The sequence below is a fragment of the Triticum urartu genome, chromosome 6A (assembly GCF_056163025.1).
Source record: "Triticum urartu cultivar PI428250 chromosome 6A, HENAU_Tu73, whole genome shotgun sequence".
Classification (NCBI taxonomy): domain Eukaryota; kingdom Viridiplantae; phylum Streptophyta; class Magnoliopsida; order Poales; family Poaceae; genus Triticum; species Triticum urartu.
Genome location: NC_141878.1, coordinates 326,842,385 through 326,861,215, shown reverse-complemented (window position 1 = coordinate 326,861,215; position 18,831 = coordinate 326,842,385). Strand labels below are relative to the sequence as shown.

General features: G+C 42.0%; 1 protein-coding gene across 5 annotated transcripts in view; it reads left to right on the top strand.

The window, feature by feature from the left end:
- LOC125512585 (lipase class 3 family protein) overlaps positions 1 to 18,831 on the top strand; it is a 40,418-nt gene that overhangs the window by 7,751 nt on the left and 13,836 nt on the right. For 3 of the 5 annotated variants that reach the window (XM_048677679.2, XM_048677677.2, XM_048677675.2), the window contains exons 2-12: positions 7,530 to 7,639; positions 8,437 to 8,499; positions 8,586 to 8,766; positions 8,864 to 8,968; positions 9,038 to 9,168; positions 9,297 to 9,858; positions 10,890 to 10,955; positions 15,711 to 15,787; positions 16,398 to 16,679; positions 17,902 to 18,214; positions 18,297 to 18,446. In XM_048677679.2, coding sequence (XP_048533636.2) covers positions 7,530 to 7,639; positions 8,437 to 8,499; positions 8,586 to 8,766; positions 8,864 to 8,968; positions 9,038 to 9,168; positions 9,297 to 9,858; positions 10,890 to 10,955; positions 15,711 to 15,787; positions 16,398 to 16,679; positions 17,902 to 18,214; positions 18,297 to 18,446 — 2,040 coding nt within the window. The remainder of the gene's footprint in view (positions 1 to 7,529; positions 7,640 to 8,436; positions 8,500 to 8,585; positions 8,767 to 8,863; positions 8,969 to 9,037; positions 9,169 to 9,296; positions 9,859 to 10,889; positions 10,956 to 15,710; positions 15,788 to 16,397; positions 16,680 to 17,901; positions 18,215 to 18,296; positions 18,447 to 18,831) is intronic. The other 2 variants (XM_048677676.2, XM_048677678.2) reach the window with 2 other exon arrangements.

Here is an 18,831-nt window from a genome sequence, read left to right as displayed (position 1 = left end):
GGTACCGTGGGACTCCTTAATCACGCGTGCCACATGAACCTGTTCCTGGTGGATCTCCCCGATGGACGTGACCGAGAGATCAACCTTGGCTTGCACTTGGTCCAGGCGCTGCACCTGCTCAGAGAACTTCGCATCGAGGCCATCGAGCCGCGTGCTGATCCCGTCGATGCGTGCGACTTGTTCACCGATCCCCTTGAGGGCGGCCAACTCCTTCCAACACGCGCTCCTCAAACGTCGCCATAACATCCACCAGATGCCGGGTCTGAGCTCTCGGCTTGAACAGAGCCGTCGTCACCCTCTTTAAACCGGACCAACGCCGATCTCGGATTTACAGGCGACTACCGAAGCAACCACACAACCGATCGGTCGATGTTACAGTCCGATCTCGAGGAAGCGGGGAACAACGGATCGACGAGGCTATCTGATACCAACTGTCACGTCCTTGCCTTGGGGCGAACCCTAGGATTTGGGACTGGTGGGGTGGGCAGCGACTTGAGGAAGAAGAAGGTCAGAAGAGGCAAAGAAAGGCAGAGCACAGAGGAGATTGAGGAGAGTACTATCTCATTTCATATGATTGTCGATGCCGGATGGCTTACAGGCTGGAGAGCATTTATACAGCCTCTCTCTCTCACACACACACGCTACCCTATTATACGGCCCACAGCCCGCACAGAGGGTTTCGGCCCAACACTAGAATTCTATCTTAGCCACTATTGCTTGCCACAGGCCCAGGTGCTTGCTTGCACTGATCTGCATCGCCAGACTGAATAGGGGCGATGACACTTACGCCTAGCAGCGGCCTTTCCATTGATTATATTGCCTCCCTCTAGCTTACAAGAGTCCTTTACACAGGACACGACTAGTACTACTTTGACATACCCTGGACTCTAATTGGAATCTGACTCAAACTAGACTACCTTACCATAACCTGGAGACTACCAAAACAGGGGCATCCTTCCGTACATCAAACTGCTCTTGTCTAGCCACAACCTAACCTGCCCCTGCTGCCTTGCGCCTAAGGAATTCCCCACATAACACCCCCACCACCCGCATGCAATGGGCAAAGCATTATTATGATGGCAAGCACCGTGAGCTGGCATTTGACGTCGGAGATTGGCATGGCTTCGCTTTCACCATCGTGCAGCCGCATCGTTACCAGGCTACAAGCATGGCAAGTTGTCTCCTTGCTTCTATGGCGTGGCAAGCATGCAGTGGGCAAGTTGTCCCCACAGAAGTCATTGGATCCGTTGCATATAGACTCGCGCTGCCTGCTGGTACTCGGCTCCATGATACGTTCAGTGTCAGTCTACTCAAAAAGTTTGATGGTGACCTGCTGCCCACTCCTGCTGTACTGCCCGCCATTGAGAATGTCGTTCGGTGCATGCACCAGCCAAGGTTCTTCAGTCCAGCCTTCGCCATGGAGTGAAGCATATCTTTGTGCAGTGGGTTGGGGCTTCTGAAGATGATGCAACATGGGAGCCTTTGGATGAGTTCATTGCACGTTTTCCCTCATTTCAGCTCAAGGACGAGCTGTTTGTGGAGGGAGGGAGAGATGTTATGTGGGAAACCACATATGGTTGGAGGGTCCCAGCCCTGGCCAAATCACCTCCCTGATCCAGCCCAAAGTGGCCAGGATTCCCTTGCTGCTACAAGTTATTTCTTTAGGTTCAGAGTCGTACTAGAGGATGACGCGCGCTTTGCCGCACCGTCCTTCTATGGTGTGTTAAGCCTCTCGTTTTCTTACACGGGTTATTATTGTCAGTTGGTTCGTTGTGTATTTCATTTAAGCTATGAGGTAGCTGTTTGTGTGAGAGACAGCTGGATGTGCGAAGCTCAATACAATGCCAGGACAAAAAAAAAATTCATACAACGCATGTGCTATTCCGTTTGCTACTTAACATTTTGGTAAGTATATGGGAACACACATGGGATATGGGAACATACATGGGCAATACGTTAGCATTAGCTAGTCCCAAAATGGTAATTATCCATCATCTTTCCACTGGCCTGCTCATAGCTAGTCCCAAAATTTAAATCAAAACAATTAAAGTTTGGGCCAATCTTGTTGGCACCACATTGTATGATGTGTTGCACATGTACAACAGCATCGATTTCACAGGAGTCTGGCATGGTATTGTTGTCAAGAAACCCACATCGTATGACTCAATTTTGTTCATCCGGAGGATACTTGAATACATCATAGTTGTTGCCTACTCAAACATTTGCATTTTTGTCTCTGAATGTCCCTTTTCAAGTCCACACATCCAAGTATCCCTCCAGTAACTGAGTAAATTATAAACTTGGATAACTGTCTAAAACATGGCTACATTCTATATAGTGATTGAGGCGGGGACAGAGACAGGGGCAATGAAACATACCTTTCGCTTAATGTAAGAGAAACAAACTATAGTAACTGCGAAAATGGCTAATTATAACGCCATGCCCATAGTAGAACAAATTGGTAGCTTGTATATTTGCACATACCACTCACATCTAGCAACGCATCTTAAATACATGTAAAAGAATGGTTGGTTGCAAAAACATTCAGAAAGTTAAAAGGAAAATGAAGCAGCAACCTTTCTTAATGGTAGCATCATCTCGTCATTAGCAATAGAAATAAGGACCTACCAATTCTTTGTCCTTAGGGATGCAGAGCGGCACCTGGTCCGTCCTGCTCTATAGGCAAAACAGGTCAGGTTAGTTATAGCAGTTTTTTAGTGATGTAGTTCAGTTTGAATTAACACCGTGCTTTTGGAGGCTTATGCGGAATGATGCCCTACACCCCTATCTGTACTTAACCAAAGAGCTAAAAAGATTGTTGGAGAGCAGTTGGAGACTACTTGTTATGCTCAATAAGGAGAGCTAAAACAGTTGTTTGTAGGAACCATTCATTGTGCTTAACCTGAAAAATAAAAGAAAATACTGGTAGCCTGAAATCACTGAATCCCCAATAATACATGGCTGAAATAGGAACACTAAGTTAGCAATGACGACAGGTTAATCTTTAGAAACAAAAGTAAGAGTTCATGCCATTACAGAAAAGTAGTCACAGAACAAAAAGATAAGAAAACCAAAAGATATTAGCAGCCCATAATGCAAAGTGTAAATAGACTTAGCATTGACGATGGCGACAATGACACTATAATTCAGCGTCCATAAATATTTCCATGTGTCTTGAACTACTTCTCTCAACTGAACATAGTACTATTTGCCCATGGATTTTCAGGAGTACACCAAAATCCTACTGAAAGAAAACAATTGATTGTGGACAGCCTTAGATTAAGTGGGTGACATGTAGAAACAATTTAAAGCACAAAACAGAAAAAAGAGCAAGATAAGAAAGAAAAATACCTAAATGACACAGTGGGGACTACAATAATCTCATAGCCTCCTAACTGAAAATGATCAGAAACAGATTGGATCCTAAATATCCCTGCTGCACCAACTGCTAGCGAATAAATATGAATCAGAAGGGAGCAGTTAATCGGACGCCCTACTTGTTTGTGCATAAACAGTATAAAGCTTTGTCGTCACCCATATTCTTTGTGCATCATTATGAAGTATTGGAAGTAAATGAAAAAATATTACATTATCAAAGTATATATTTAATGAGAAATTGAGAATAGTCAAAGCTCTTAAGTTGTATCACTTTAATCAAACATTTACTTCACCTTAAAGTAGTAAAGTCACTATCAGAAACAATGTAAAGTCCTCTCCACACAAAATTAATCAAGTGTGTGCTCTTATACATGCATTACTGAAATTCTAAAAGTATAAAGAATTTCAGTTTTCAGAAGCATTTGAGCATAACCCAAACAAGTTTTCCACCTCCCAACAGAAGCACTTGAGTATAAGCCAAATAAGCCCCCCCCTACCAATAGTTTTTTCTGTACAAAAAAACTGTCGAACCATGTATGCTCACCTTCAGCTGCTTATACCATAGAAATACACCTAGTATGCTTTGTCCTACAACTCTACCAATTCAGTTAGACTACCCAATAGTTCAATCTAAGTTATGCTTATACATCGTATTTACTTCAAAATTTCCATGACAGTATATACGTACAAAGGGAAATGCAGAATGAAAATTTCAGACCAAAACATGAAGGAAAAAAATCATGATTGAAGTAAAGCTTCAGCTGCCCTTTGTGCCACTCGTGAAGCTTCTGTTTTCAAGTGCAGCTTCCCATCATTGTTAGCACTTATCATGGATAAACACTTTGTGCAAGTAAAAAACTTCGGTGTTATTTACGAATATCAAAGAAAAACATAGGCTACATACTTCAAAACATATTTCTTACATGAATGCCCCAGGCATAAAAAAGAGTCTTCAGAATGTCCGATTTCCCATCTCTAGCAGATAAACATGGTTCAGCCTTTGTGGAGGTCGGTAAAGCTGAAGATCATTTGCCTCGCAGCTTGTCATATCTAGATCCCTGATATTCACATCTTCAGAAACATGCTTGTCATTGTCTTGCAAATAGGAGATGCTCGTAACCATTGGAAACAGTAACTTGCATGTGCCCTTGCTAAGGCTCCAAGATTCAAGGTTGCCTACATCATGTATGTGAAAAATAATTTTAAACCACAAAGTTGAAGAAATAATGCATTCGAACATCCTGATAAAATCAATCTGCACATCCATGTGAATTTCAACTAATTGGTAAGATTTACATATCTGCAGTTAGCGAAGGAAGCAAATCTGGATTGGACAATCTTCTCTTTGATATGCATCTGCTCCATCTCATAAGATTGGAACTCTGCTACTTGCCCCTTTTGGACCAGAGACAAAAAAAATACTCCTAAGCAAAACAGAGTTGCAATGAAGAGCAGCAATATGAAAAAGGAAAAGACAGTGGTACCTCTAGATGATCTCCTAGTCAGGATCTGCAAAATAATAATTATCGGACCATCAAGGACAGAGAAACCTTGGAACCTGACGGAAGGAGCAGGCGAATGGAAGACAGAGACGCCACCGTAACACGGGTCGGTGTTCTAGGTTAATAAAGCGTCATATAACATCATTGTTCTTCCACCTCGACTCAAACACATATGAGCACCGGGCTAGAAGATTGAACCTCGTTCGCCTGCACAGGTTCTCCTCCCCCCATCCCTGAAGCGAGCTGATGTTCCACAGAGGGAGGGAGGGAGGGAGTGGGTCGGGGAAGGGAACATGCGCGGTTAAGCAAGGTGTTGGATTGGGGGAGGCGATGGATGCGTCGATAGCTTCTCTACCCTTGGAACCGCCTCCCCTCTCTAGGCGCAAAAAAAAAAGGAACCGCCTCCCCTTCTTTTTTTTTTTCAGGAAAACGCAGAGGACTTGCGTTTCATTGCATTGGTAAGATAGAGAGTTATTTACAATCCTCCTAAGAGGCAAAGTTCATGCCGGAGCAGAAGAAACTAGTGTACATTCCAGGTGGTGGGTAAGATGACCCGTAAGCCACGAGCACCAGCTCGTGCCCATTGCTTGGCCTCGTCCTTGATCCTAGAGGCCAGGACTGGGACAAGAGGTTGGGCATTGTCGAAGATGCATTCGTTGCGCTGCTTCCAAATCATCCACGGCGTCAGGAGGGCAATGGAGGCGAGACCCTTGCGCATCGGTGTAGGCGTGTTTTGCTTGGCGTGGAGCCACCAGTCCATGAGTCTCCTCCTGATTTGGCCCTGCGATTGTCATCCTTAGCCAAGCTAGGATCTCATGCCCCTGGCGAGCAGGCGAAGCGAGCCACGGAAGGCCACGAAGACCGCAATGCCCCCACACAATTGACACGCGGAACACCAAGTTTGAAACCGGCACGCCTTCCCCTGCGTCCTCCCAATGACCAGCGGGGTCCACCGCGCTATCAAAGCCTGGAGCGCCCACAGCTTCCTATTTCTCGGGAGCTTAGAGTTTGTAGTGATTAGGTGCAGAGTCCAGATTAGAATTCGTTTCAGAGTCAGATTGTTTTTCCTTTGAGTCGGCTTGTCAGCCAAGCTATCCCTCGTATATATTGTGCTTCTAATAAAGCATCAGAATTCAGAGTAGTACTTTCTATTAGGCCTAGGGTAATTAGAGTTTGTTCCAGTTCCATTGAATCAAACATGATAGCAGCTCAAAGTTAACGATCCTTGAAAGATTATGTGTATTACACTATTATGTAGCCTAGCTTTTAGCAAATTCCAACGTGTGATTTTTTTTCCAGTAACATGCCCCATATGAGACCAAGAAAGCTCCAAGCCTGTATCAACTTTGACTAAAGAGCTGCCAAATAACAAGTGCTGTTAATCATCTAAATGACCTGAGTGACAAAGGGCTCATAGTTAAGATTCCGCGAAGTGCTTCCTCATTATAAGTTTCACGTTGAGTTATCATGCAACGTAATTCATGGAAATGAAATGCTTAAGTGTGCAGTTCATCCATATCCATATGCATGAGGACATTCTCCCTTTCCAAAAAGGAAATGCCAATTCTCCTCAGAATCTGATAAAATATTATACACTTGGTCCGTTGGAATTCAGGCGATTACCAAATTTATGTGAAGTTATCTTTACTCTAAATACTTTATTCCAGACACCTTACCATCTAATTCTTGAAACTGATCCAAGCCAATCTAGACAAAGGAAGCAAGAATGCACTTTCCATTTCCAGCAAGTTTAAATATCTGTATACTTTGATGTGTTTTGGAGTTGCCCATTGGAGTTCCCTTCCAAAGGTCTGACTAAACAATAATAGAAGAGTCATCGCCAAAGTTTGGACCTGCAATACCTCTAAAAAGATCTAATTGCCTAAGTACATCTATGATCTGTCCACCAATACATACCTTTACTACTCTAGCAGCATGAGGAACATACATTTATAATATTTCTTCATAGAAAATCTACCGCAGGAATATCTTGTTTGTTGTAGAACTTGTGAGGTTAAGCATAAGTACCTGATTTGGCCTTCTTAAATTGGTTATTGCTTGACGAGCTGCTAAGAACTGAAGACTCCACTTCCGGAGGAAAGCTCTTCTAGTTAGTCTCACCCATAAAGTACACAACTTGCTATTCTCTATGGCCTTAATGCCTTATGTAATTCTGTAGAGCATGTGCTCTGGATATTCTCAGTGTCTCTGCAGAAATAGTTAGGTGAGGTGAAAAAAGACCTGCATTGGATGACAGAGCATTAGTCCTGGGCCGCCTGGCACATTTGCCCATCATGATTATGTTAATCCCCTCACCTCTTTTTTCTTAGAAAATGGAAGCTTTATTACCCCCGGCCTCTGCATCCTTAGATGCATATAGCCTACCTTATTACATTGTTTATTACAAAGAAAAGAAACTTGATCTCACCAAAAGAGGGCAAAGTCAAAAACATGAACCAACTATGACGATTCATGCCAAAGTCAAAAAATCTTCTCCCATTTGACATCTTCAATTCTTCTACTTGTAAAAGCTGACGAAGGGGTCGATGTTGCCCAGCTCAGCAGTAGCATCAATAACTGTTCCTTTTTTTTTTTATAAAGTTCAGTTCATTTTCTTATGTTACTCTGTCACCTTTTTGTGCATGGCAGAGGCCTGTTTCTGAGATGATGAGATATATCAATAAGTTCAAATCTGATTTTGGTGGAAACATTATTTCACTTGAGCGTGTTCAGCCATCCTTGGACCATGTACCACATCGGTAAGCTGTAAGCTAAACTTCACACTTTTTTTTGCCAACATTATGGGCGTTCCTTCTCGATAAACCTTTCTAATCAAGCATTAAGCTAAAATACGATGCAACTATGCTTGAGTAAGTCTCTAGTTGTTCAAGTAATCATGTGCTGTTCTTGCTTTGCGTAACCTCTTTTCACGCCATATCATGGAGAATGAGCCTTCCCTGGAATGATGTGGATTGTGGTACAGTCTTGACAATGCTATAGTAAGGTTCTCAGAATTCCATTTTTAGTGCCGATTCCCCCTTTGCTCTGAATATGGAGTGGACCAGCCATGTGAAATAGGATTAATTCCAACATTACCAGGCTGGAATTCGTTCTTGATTAACACAGTTTTGGTGCCGATCTTTACGACTTCTCTGCGTTGTTAAAGAGTATTTGCATGGCACCCTATATATTGCTATGGTGACATGGCCTAAGATAAATTCACTTAATGAGAGAACCATATGAGGTAGAATTTCACTCATCTTTAATCAGCAAATTATCCAGATACATTGCATATGACCCCCGATATATCTGAAACCAGAAACAAACGCTTTCAAGATTTTTTTTCTGTCTGGCGCCACTGAGCAGAATCTTTAGGACAGTTGATGTAGGGTGGAACCCTAATTGGTGATCTTTTCACACTTGGAGGGGGAAAGAGAGCAAATCAAAGAGGAACACATGAAGAACTCTCAAATAGACAAGATCCAATCACACATATGCTAAATCTTCTCATGCTATTGCTGCTTTTTTTTATCTATTTGTTGGTGAAATCATGTAGATATCTTTTAGCGGAGGCTGGTGACACTCTATTTGCTACATTTATCGGCACAAACCAATACAAGTAAGCTTATTTTTTGGGAACTTAAAAGTATGAAAAGTTTGCTGCGTTTACAATTGCATCAAGTTCTCCCATATTTTTGTTTCTAGAGATATTATTGCTGATGTGAATATACTCCAAGGAACCATATTTCACGAGGATACAGCTCAGGATTTAGCTGATGCTATTGACTCTGAGCAGAACAGCGACCAATTTGGTGAAGAAAACATTGGGGTATCCTGTCGAGAAAAACCAAAACAGTTCGGGAAATCAAAACCTGCTGCACACCGAGTATGCGTTAGCTGCAATTTTTGTTCGAAAAAAATTCTTGTCTTTTCTAGGAACTGATTCAGCGCTATTATGACTTTTAACGCAATAATTCATGTAGGGTTTTTTAGCTCGTGCTAAGGGAATCCCAGCACTGGAGCTATACAAACTTGCACAGAAAAAGAACAGAAAACTTGTTCTTTGTGGTCATTCGCTTGGCGGAGCGGTAGGCAATGCCTAACTTGCATTATCTTACCCTTTTTTTATTACTCATGTGTCACAAACTGTATTACAGGTAGCTGCTTTGGCTACTCTTGCTATATTAAGAGTACTATCCTTGTCGTCTCCAACTAAAGAGGCTAACAGGCTTCAGGTGAAGTGTATCACGTTTTCTCAGCCACCTGTTGGGAATGCTGCATTAAGAGAGTAAGTTTGGTTAGAATGGGCATAATGTGCTACTTGACAGGGTGGTGTAATATCGTAAATATACTTTACTTTATTTTATTTTAATTATTGTGAACCAATTCTTAATTGCTCCTCTTTTCATGCATTAGTTATGTTCATCGAAGAGGATGGCAATACTACTTCAAATCGTACTGTATTCCAGAGGATGTGGTGCCCCGTATTCTGTCACCTGCGTACTTTCATCACTACAATGCCCAAACACCCGAAGCATCTTTTGCAAATAGAGTGGATGCAAGATCAGAAGAAAATAAGAAAACAAGCACCGAAGGTGCCATGGATAACAATAGGGAACAACTTGTTCTTGGTGTTGGCCCTGTTCAAAAGTCACTCTGGAGACTTTCAAAGCTTGTTCCCGTTGAAGGAGTGCGGAAGAGTTTAAGTGTACTTAAAAAACAAGCAAATATTTTTGAAAAGGCATCCACACAGTTGGATAGTTATTTGCAATCGAAGGTTGATGAATCGGAAGAAGAGCCGTGGTCTCTTGAAATTCAGGAAGGTTCAGAAGGGATTGCTCTTACCCCTTTATCTGACAATCATGGAGGGACCACTGAAGAAAACAATAGGACTGAAAAAATTAATTCATCTAAAGTTGGATGTTCCAAGCGGTGGAGTAGAGTGCCTTCTTTGCCTTCATATATACCATTTGGTGAGGTCAGTATTATCCTTCTGATTTATTACTCCCGTGTCTGGCTCTTATTTGTAGCTACTATTGGCAGCATATCCAGTGTCCCTTTATGTCACATGGTATGGTTACCGTGACACTCTTTTATGCATATCACACCTGTACATGGCAAATCTTTTGTTACACTGTAATCTTTACCAGCATGATTTTCTCAAACTGTTCTTAACCTATCAGGCCATTGCTAAACAGCTGCAACTTGTTTAGAAGAATATTCCTACTTCTTGTGTATGTTAGCTCTGTCTCTAGTTCTAAACTTTGCCACAATACATATTCTCTGATTATTATTTGCTTTTCTTCCACATTTGAAATATTTGCATTTGTTATTTGTTATTATTTACCTCGCAAAACATGTGTAGTCTTAGACTTGCCCAATGCTTAAAATTGAATGAATGATGATGCCTGTTTTGATCGGAACATTCTTGTTTATTGACTAACCTGGTATATCAATTCATTGTAAGCTTGCATGCATGTGGTTCCATGAGCATTGAATAATTATGGAAGGACCTAGTACTGACATAACCTTATTTTCCTATTTACTGTGAAGTACTCCCTCTGTCCCAAAATAAGTGTCTTGAGTTTGGTACAAATTTGTACTAGAGCTAGTACAAAGTTGAGACACTTATTTTGGGACGGAGGGAGTAGTACATAAAAAGTGAACAATAATATTCTTCTTTGCTTTGTTGAGAGGGATCCGCCTCTTTATATAGTAGACAAGACTTGAGTGACAATCCAGTAAGTCTATACCAACTCTTATATGAGCTCTAACCTGACTAGACTATTTCCTAATAAAGTTGCTTAATCTACTACGACTCTAATTAAGGGATAACACTCCATGTTTGATGGGCTGGCCAACATAACATCTCGCCGTATTTCGTAGCTCTTTGAGCTTCGCAAGTCGGATGGGGACAACGTGCCTTGCGGTTGCTTGTTCCTCCCTTATCAGGTTATCATGAGCTTCCACTTCTATTAATGACAATGATTATTGTTTTACGTTTTCCAGCTTTACCTGTTGGGAGATTCATCAGTTACTACACTTTCAGATTCAGAATACTCGAAGATGACGTCGGTATGAACTTTTAGTTTCAGTCTCGTCACCTTCTGAAATAAAATGTACAGCTAATAAATATATGTTTTTTTATCACAAGAAACATGTATAATTTTTTAAGATAATGGAAGCTTTTATTACCCCTGGCCTCTGCATCATAGATGCATGCAATCACACTTATTAGAGAGTTTATTACATCATCAAGAAAAAATGATCTCGACTACTACCTCCATCCGCTTTTATTGAGCCGGAGAGCCACGATACCAAGTTCGGATTTACTAGGCCGTTGCCTCAATGTTCTTTTGCTTCGTTTAATTTTCTGATAGAATTAACTGGGAGACGTACGCTTCGCTTCGAATAACGAAAAGGCTGGCGCCTTCATTGGCCACACATGGGCTTTGCATGCGCACACGAAGCCTCATGAGCGGGCGAACGCAGCCGTTGGCGAAACTCCTGATTCTGCCGGCCGGGATTAATTAGCGCCAATTAGTGATGGGGTAATTAATAACGCCTAAATCCTTTCAATTTTGCTTGCTGGCTCTTTAAACCTAGACGCAGGGACTAAAAAGATGAGACCAAAACATCCAGACCAATCACCACCAAAAGATTTAGACCACCAAGCAAGACTACATCCAAATCAAGACATAAATTCCCTGGTAATCCATTCGAGCTACTTGGCGCCAAGCTCCATCAGCTCCTTGCACTACTCCTTTTGTAAGAATGCCCATGACCGCAACCAACTGGTACACGAGAATAGGACCTTCATACATAGTGAACTTTTGCTTGGAAGATCTATCACATAAGCATTATCGTTCATCTTTCTCTGAGTAGAGTAGGGCCCATACCTTCACTGCCTAATCTTCTCTTTAACACCTAAAGGCAGTCTTTCTTTTGAGAGGTAGACCATCACCTTGTCACATGTTGTCAACACGTGAATAGACTCAGAGGGGCAGCAACAATTTTTAGATAAATTGCGAAAGCCAGGATTTGAACTCAAGACCTCAGACTCTGATGCCATGTTAAGCTTCATGCACTAGCAAACACAACCAAAAGTACGAACTGATGGAAAGGGCTAGGCAGTCCACATATACACTTCAACATCACCGACATGGAATGATTTCCGCCTCCTTTTGCACTCAGTGAGTGGTTTATATTTCTGATTTTGTGCTTCCAAAACACTGCGAAATTCTTCATAATTTGGTGTAGTTATCTGCAAAGGACAATGTTGATTTTCTGTTTCCCCTTGATGGTAGCATCACCAAGTCCACCACATGTGTTTCCCTCAAAAAAAAAAAAGTCCACCACATGTGTTTGAACTTTAGTGTAAACAATAGGAAAAGGACTCCTTCCTGTGGACCTATGCTTAGAGTTGTTGTAGGAGAACTCCGTGAAAGATGAAGCCAAATCCCATTGGCCCTTCCTTTCTCCACAAATGCAACAATCAGATTACCCAAAATTTTCTTCACCACTTCTGTTTGCCCATTTGTTTGTGGATTGACAGTGCTAGAAAATTTTAATTTAGTGTTGAATTGCTTCCACAAAGTGAGGCAAATTGCAGCAAAAAACTTGCTACAACGGTCTGAGACAATGGACCTTGGAACTCCATGAAGTCTGACCACTTCACGAAAGAAAAGATTTGCCACATGATGAACATCCGTTGTCTTGCAGCATGTAATGAAATGAGCCATTTTAGAGAATCTGTCAACGACCACAAACAGAACATCACTCCCTTGTCTGGTACTTGGCAAACCCAAGGCGAAGTCCATAGAAATATCCTCCCATGGAGCAACAGGAACATGCAAAGGCATGTATAACTTTGTGTTTAGGACTTGGCCTTTGCAGGTTTGACATATGGGGCACCATTGAACAAATTTTCCAGCATCTCTCTTTAGTTCTGTCCAATAATAACGAGCCTCTAGGTTAGCAATAGTCTTGTCACGTCCAACATGGCCATTAAGATCACTTGAATGGAGCTAACTTCTTGGGATGTACAAACGATCATTTTTTAAGAGATAGCCAACTTGCACCAGGTAGTCATCACCTAATGGCTGGCCACTGTCGTGCTGTACCCGAACATGGCCAAAGTTTTCGTCATCCTCATACAACTCCTTTATTTGGTCCATACCTGGAAGTTCAACCCTAATTCGTCCAAGGGGTATGGTATATATAGTCTAGGGGGTAGATGGGGATACATGGGCTGAAACCCTAGTCTCTGCACTTGGGCAGGTACCGGATGTCCGGCCCTCAAAAGAAGTCAAGAGACATGCACGACAACTCAAAGCTTCGTTTCTCGCTTGGTTGCTCCAGATTTATGCACAATGAGATAGTGTCACACCTGATGCGAATACATCAGTGGACTAGATAGGGGATGAGATTATATGGGCCAGAGCCCAGTGGGTGTAGTGGGCCGCTTGTGGCCAGCGTGTGTGTGTGTGAGGACTTGTACTTGGTGACCACAAACAAGACAGGAGGAAATGAAATACGATCTGAACTCTCTCATCCCCTTCCTTCCCCTGCTCACCTACCTGCTTCCTTCCTCACCCCGATCCCCTTTCCTGTAAACAATGCTGCCCATCTTGCAAGCATGCGATCGGCATGCTTTTGATTTCTAAAATGCTTTAAGGATTGATGGTCAGTGTAAACAATGAACTTTTTAGGCAGTAAATTGACTTCCCAAGGTTTTAAAGCTCTGAAACAACATACAATTCTTGCTGACAAGTGCTCCATTTCAGCCATGATTGGCTTAACTTTTCACTGAAGAAAGCAATGGGCTTCCTTTCTTGAGATAAAACAGCTCAAATGCCTACTTCACTTGCATCACACTCCAACTGAAAAGTCTACTTGAAATCAGGTAGCACCAAAACAGGAGCTTGTGAGAGTTTTTGCTTGATCTCTAGCTTCAGCTGCTTCTGTCCATTGAAACTTTCCTTTCTTCAAGCACTCGGTAATTGGTGCCTTGATATTGCTGAAATTCTTCACAAATCGCCTATAAAAGGTTGTAGGGCCATGAAAACTTATTACCTCAGAAATGGTCTTCAGAGTTGGGCCATTCTCAAATTGCCTCAACCTTAGAATTGTGAAGGAGGCTATGTTTCCTTTCCTTGTACCCAAGTCTTATGTAATATATATACGCCCCATGGGCTATGCAACAGAGATAAGTTGCATCCATAACATGGTATCATGACCTCGATTCAGGGCGGGCCTAGCCTAAAGGTCAAACGCCCCGATCCGGTGACTCCCGCCCTCGATCCAGATCAGACCGGGCCTCCAGGTCAACGCCCCATCCATCCTGATCTGCTTCATTGCCGCCATTGTCCAACGTCCGCCAGCGTGGCCTGCGTGTTCCGCCAAAACATGAGCCATCCCCTGGCCAGCGTCTCCACCACCCCTGGTCAGCGCTCCCGTCACCTCCTGGATGGCGCGGCCCCAGCCACCTTCTGTTGCGTCGCACGGCTTACCCCGGTTGCTGCTGCTAGCATACGGTTCTGCCTGCTTGCCTTCTGCAGTCACACACCTCTCTCTTCTGCTGCTGGTTGCCTGCCGTGTGCTTGTTCCTGCTCGTCGTGGCCAAGTGCTGGCGCTGGCTGCTTAGCACTTGGGCTGCTCCTGGTTGATTCCTGCTGCTACAAGGTCAAAGACTATTACGTGTGGCTGCTGGATTTTGGTTTGGTTGCTTTGTTTCATCACCACACTCCATTGAAAAAAAAGAGTGAAAGAAAAAAAAAGAGCAAAGAAAAGAGACAGAAAAAAAATGTTCTCGTTGAGTACGCATGTCCCTTGATGCCCGCTGCCTCTTGATGGTGTTTCTTACATTGACCCAATCTCACACATGCATCATCTCTCGGTGCTTACTGCTCGTCCGCATTCAATGTTGTTCCCTTCGGCGTCTTTCGCAGGCTGTGCTGGTCTCATGGTTTTCGTCAGTGGTGATGATCGCTCTACACCTACTTCTATAGGCCACACTTCAGCGACTCCTCTTGCGACCTCTGCACATGGTGATCATTGCTCTACATCGTCTCTCGTGCTTTTCATGGACTACGCCTCGTACACATGCCTTCCCTTAGCGCTTGGTGCTTGTCTGCATGTTACCTCGTCTCCTCCGTCTGCCTCTGCAGATGATACTTGTTATGCTACACCGCCTTATCTATCGGCTTCCACTCTTGCATCCATGATGGCTTGCACTTTCTCAGTGTGTGCTCCCTAGCTTCTACGTCTCTATATTTTTCGCTGCGACCATCAAGTCCGTTGCTCTTCTGTTTTTCTCATGCCATGCAAGTCCACCATACCTTTGTCCGTCAGCCTTTTTTTGGTCCTTGTCCTTTATATTGGATTTTTGTGGCCGCTTTTTGCATTGTTGATCTACAACCATTCTCTTGCCGCCGAGCTTCTTTTGCGGCCGGTTTTCTTGGGCTATGATTTTGTGCACAATGCTTCATTCTCTTGATGTACCATCTTCTTTTGACAACCCTTCTTCTTTTTGATACTTATCTTGTATCTTCTACTGATGTGGTGTCTTCCTCTGATGCACCATCTTCTTTGTTATCTCCTTTAGCTTGACTCGACAGGTTTTGAAGACTTTTCATGCTACCACGACATTCTCAAGACGCCGATTTTGGATTATCATTTTTTTCCCGTGTTACACCTTTTCAAATGCAATGCTATTGCATACGCTTTGCATTTGAGGGTCTAACATGTATAGTTTGTCTTATCGTCTGACATATTGTCATATTGGATCTACTCATTTCTGTTGCTCTGTTATGGCAAAGGCATTTGCAGGTGCAGTCTGTTATAATGGAGTTAAGAGAGCGTCTTCAGTCACACTCGATGAAATCCTACAGAGCCCGCTTCCAAAAGTAAGATTTTTGATTGTGTTCAACAAGTACAAATTATCACCCAAAACTTTCATCACTCATTAGCCAACTCGAAGCCATACATGGTTTTTAGAAGAAAAAGGAAAAAGGAGGACAATTCTTTTTTGTGAAGGGATTAATATTTTGGAAGACAACAAAGGAAATGTGCATCATTTCATATCTTCTTTCTGCTGGAAAGCCTTTGTTTCTCATAAAGGGCTGTATAAAGTATTCTTTATTCCACACAGTTTGTAGGCAAAATAATGATAAGTAGGTCTGCCAAGACTAGTGGCAAAATAATGATAATTAGGATTGATGGTCAGTGTAAACAATGAACGTTCCTTGTATCAACTAAGTCTGAAACTACGTTTAGCTTAACACATGCGGTCAAAAATTCATTCATTGCATTAATTTAGTCGGATAAAATTTCAAAGCTGATATTATTATGTTCGCAAAAATGGCTTCACCTTTTCAAATTTAGCTTTCCTTGCTTAGGATTTCTGGTGTAGCATGGGAAGCATTTGTTTATCTGCATTTTTACTTTTTTTAGTCAGTTATTGCTCTCAAAAGACCACTCAGCACTAAAAGTTGTCATCTGTATGACTTTATGCAGAATGTATCATGTGTGCATGTGTGCAAATGCCCCCCTTTTTACGGGCATCGAGCAACTACAACAATTTTCGCATCTGCAACAGCTACTTGGTCTGACAGCTACTGATTCTGTTGAACTTGGTCACATTGTGGAGCCTCCTGCCATTAGAACTGCGACTTCTATTCTTCCTCTTGGATGGACTGGCCTTCCTGGTGGCAAAAGTGCTGAACCGCTGAAAGTAGATATAATTGGACATGGTCTGCATATGTGCACTCTTTTCCAGGCTCAGATAAATGGAAGCTGGTATGTTTTGGCCTGGGCCAGATCTGTACAAGTTTATGAGCTCAGCAAAATCGATTTTACTTGATCAAGCATTGTAGACTTGCAGTTGGTTTTTTCCTATATGCTTTTTTCACATGTTCGTCTAGAACTGTGTTGCCTTTCATCTTATGATACACCATTTTTTTAGCTAAAAAGAATGTTAACGTCATAATACTCTGAATGCAAGTTGTTGGAAACTAGCAATCAACTAACTCGGTATCGAATGGGGCAAAACCAGCATGTTTTGTATAAGAAAGAATGAAAGGTAAGGAATCAGTCAAACATTAAAGTGATAATCACCAAATTATACCAGTTTGGTCCCTGAAGTTTAAAATGGGCATGCTAGTCCTTTGAGGCTTAACAACCGATGAAGGACATCCATCTGATGGCATGTCTCACAGCGTGTTCATGCCATGTCGGGCTCTCCTTAAGGTTGTTGATTCATTGCTTGATCTGCATCTTTTTTTGATGTTTTCTTGAGCTGTTTCGTGCTTGATCCTTAGTTGATACATGGAACATTCAAATTCCCTGATAAAAAATTAATGATGCGTTTCAAGAATGTCGCAATGTAGAGCCTAGAGAAAGGGGCAAATTGGCCTTTTCCTGTGTGACTGTTGACAGGGGAGGGATCTGAGAGAGAAACGGTGCTGACAGAGCATTGACATGTCACCCCAGTGGTGTCTTTGACTCACAGACCAAAATGTCCGTTTTTAAACTTCAAGAGCAAAAATGAGGGACCAATCCAGTCATTAACCAAACATTAAATGCATCCTTATTGTTTTATATACCTTTTTAAGAAGTTGGAACATCACATGTAACATTTAGCACCCAAAAGTAACTGTAACTTTGATAGTAGTTCACATAGCCAATATGTTGCTTCATCTCTTAGCTGAAAAACAACTATGGAGTATCAAATATCTTCAACATTTTAATTGGGTATGGTTTGCAGCATAAGAATGCCTCTTGGTAAAACTATACATGCTATCTGCAAATACATCTTCTATATGGAAGCAAATCATATAATTATGGTTGCATAATAATAATGTTTTGTTGAAGAAACATTTTCTATGTCTGCATGCTGTACTTGATCAATAAGTTCCCCTGTGAAAAAAGTTTTGTTCTTTCAGATTGTGCTTTTAGGGCGTGCCAATTTCTTAGTAGTTTGCATGTATTCCCTTGTTTAATCAAAAGTATCCATATGCAGGTATTCAACGGCCGTTGAAACCCTACCATCAACGACATCATATTCATTGGATCAGGAGGTGCAACCTACATTGCAAAAAATGCGGATTTTAGTTGGACGTCCACTAAAGCAGCCTCCAAATTACACTAGTGAGGACTTTATGGTTCCTGTGGTCACAGGTGCTATGAATCCAGATTATGGAGTTGAGCCCTTTGAAGATAAAGGTTGTTGCAAGGGTTTGAATGAAGTTATTATATATGGTACAAGTGATTTTGTAACAATATGTAAAGAGGTCTATGTTAGGACCCGGAGAGTGCGATTGCTTGGACTAGAGGTACTTCCATATCTTTGGGTGTGTGATTATTTTCTTATGTTCCATGGAAATACTAAACTTGGACGTATATTTATGCATGTAGGGCGCGGGTAAAACTTCCTTAATAAAAGCAATGTTAGGGCAACTTAAAGAAAGAAACAATGCAGTCCTTGAGTGCATACATGTAGACTTGCATGGCAAGGCAGTATCAAATGGATTGTGCTACTTAGATTCGGCAACAGTGAAGTTGCAGGTAATGCTGTTATTTTTTGCTCTTTGCTCACCAGTTTTAGAATGCAATTCTATACCTTTTCTTTTTTGCGGGGAGAATGCAATTCTATACAGTATTATGAAAGCCATATATTTGATAATAACTACCTCTGGTTTTGTTTACTTGACATTCTTGATCTTTCATGGTGTCCAAAGTTAAATTGACTGTTGGTCCTGTTGTTTTGGAGATAAGTAGTTTGAGTACTATAAGTTATGTTTAAACATATAGATTTAGTACTTGGATAATCATATGTGCAAACCTATCTCCCTTCTTAATCTTCTCTCCTACTTAAAAAGAAAATAATGTTCCCTGTTGCGCTCTTTCGTCGCCACCCCTATCCCCATGAGCGATTTTTATCGCACACCCA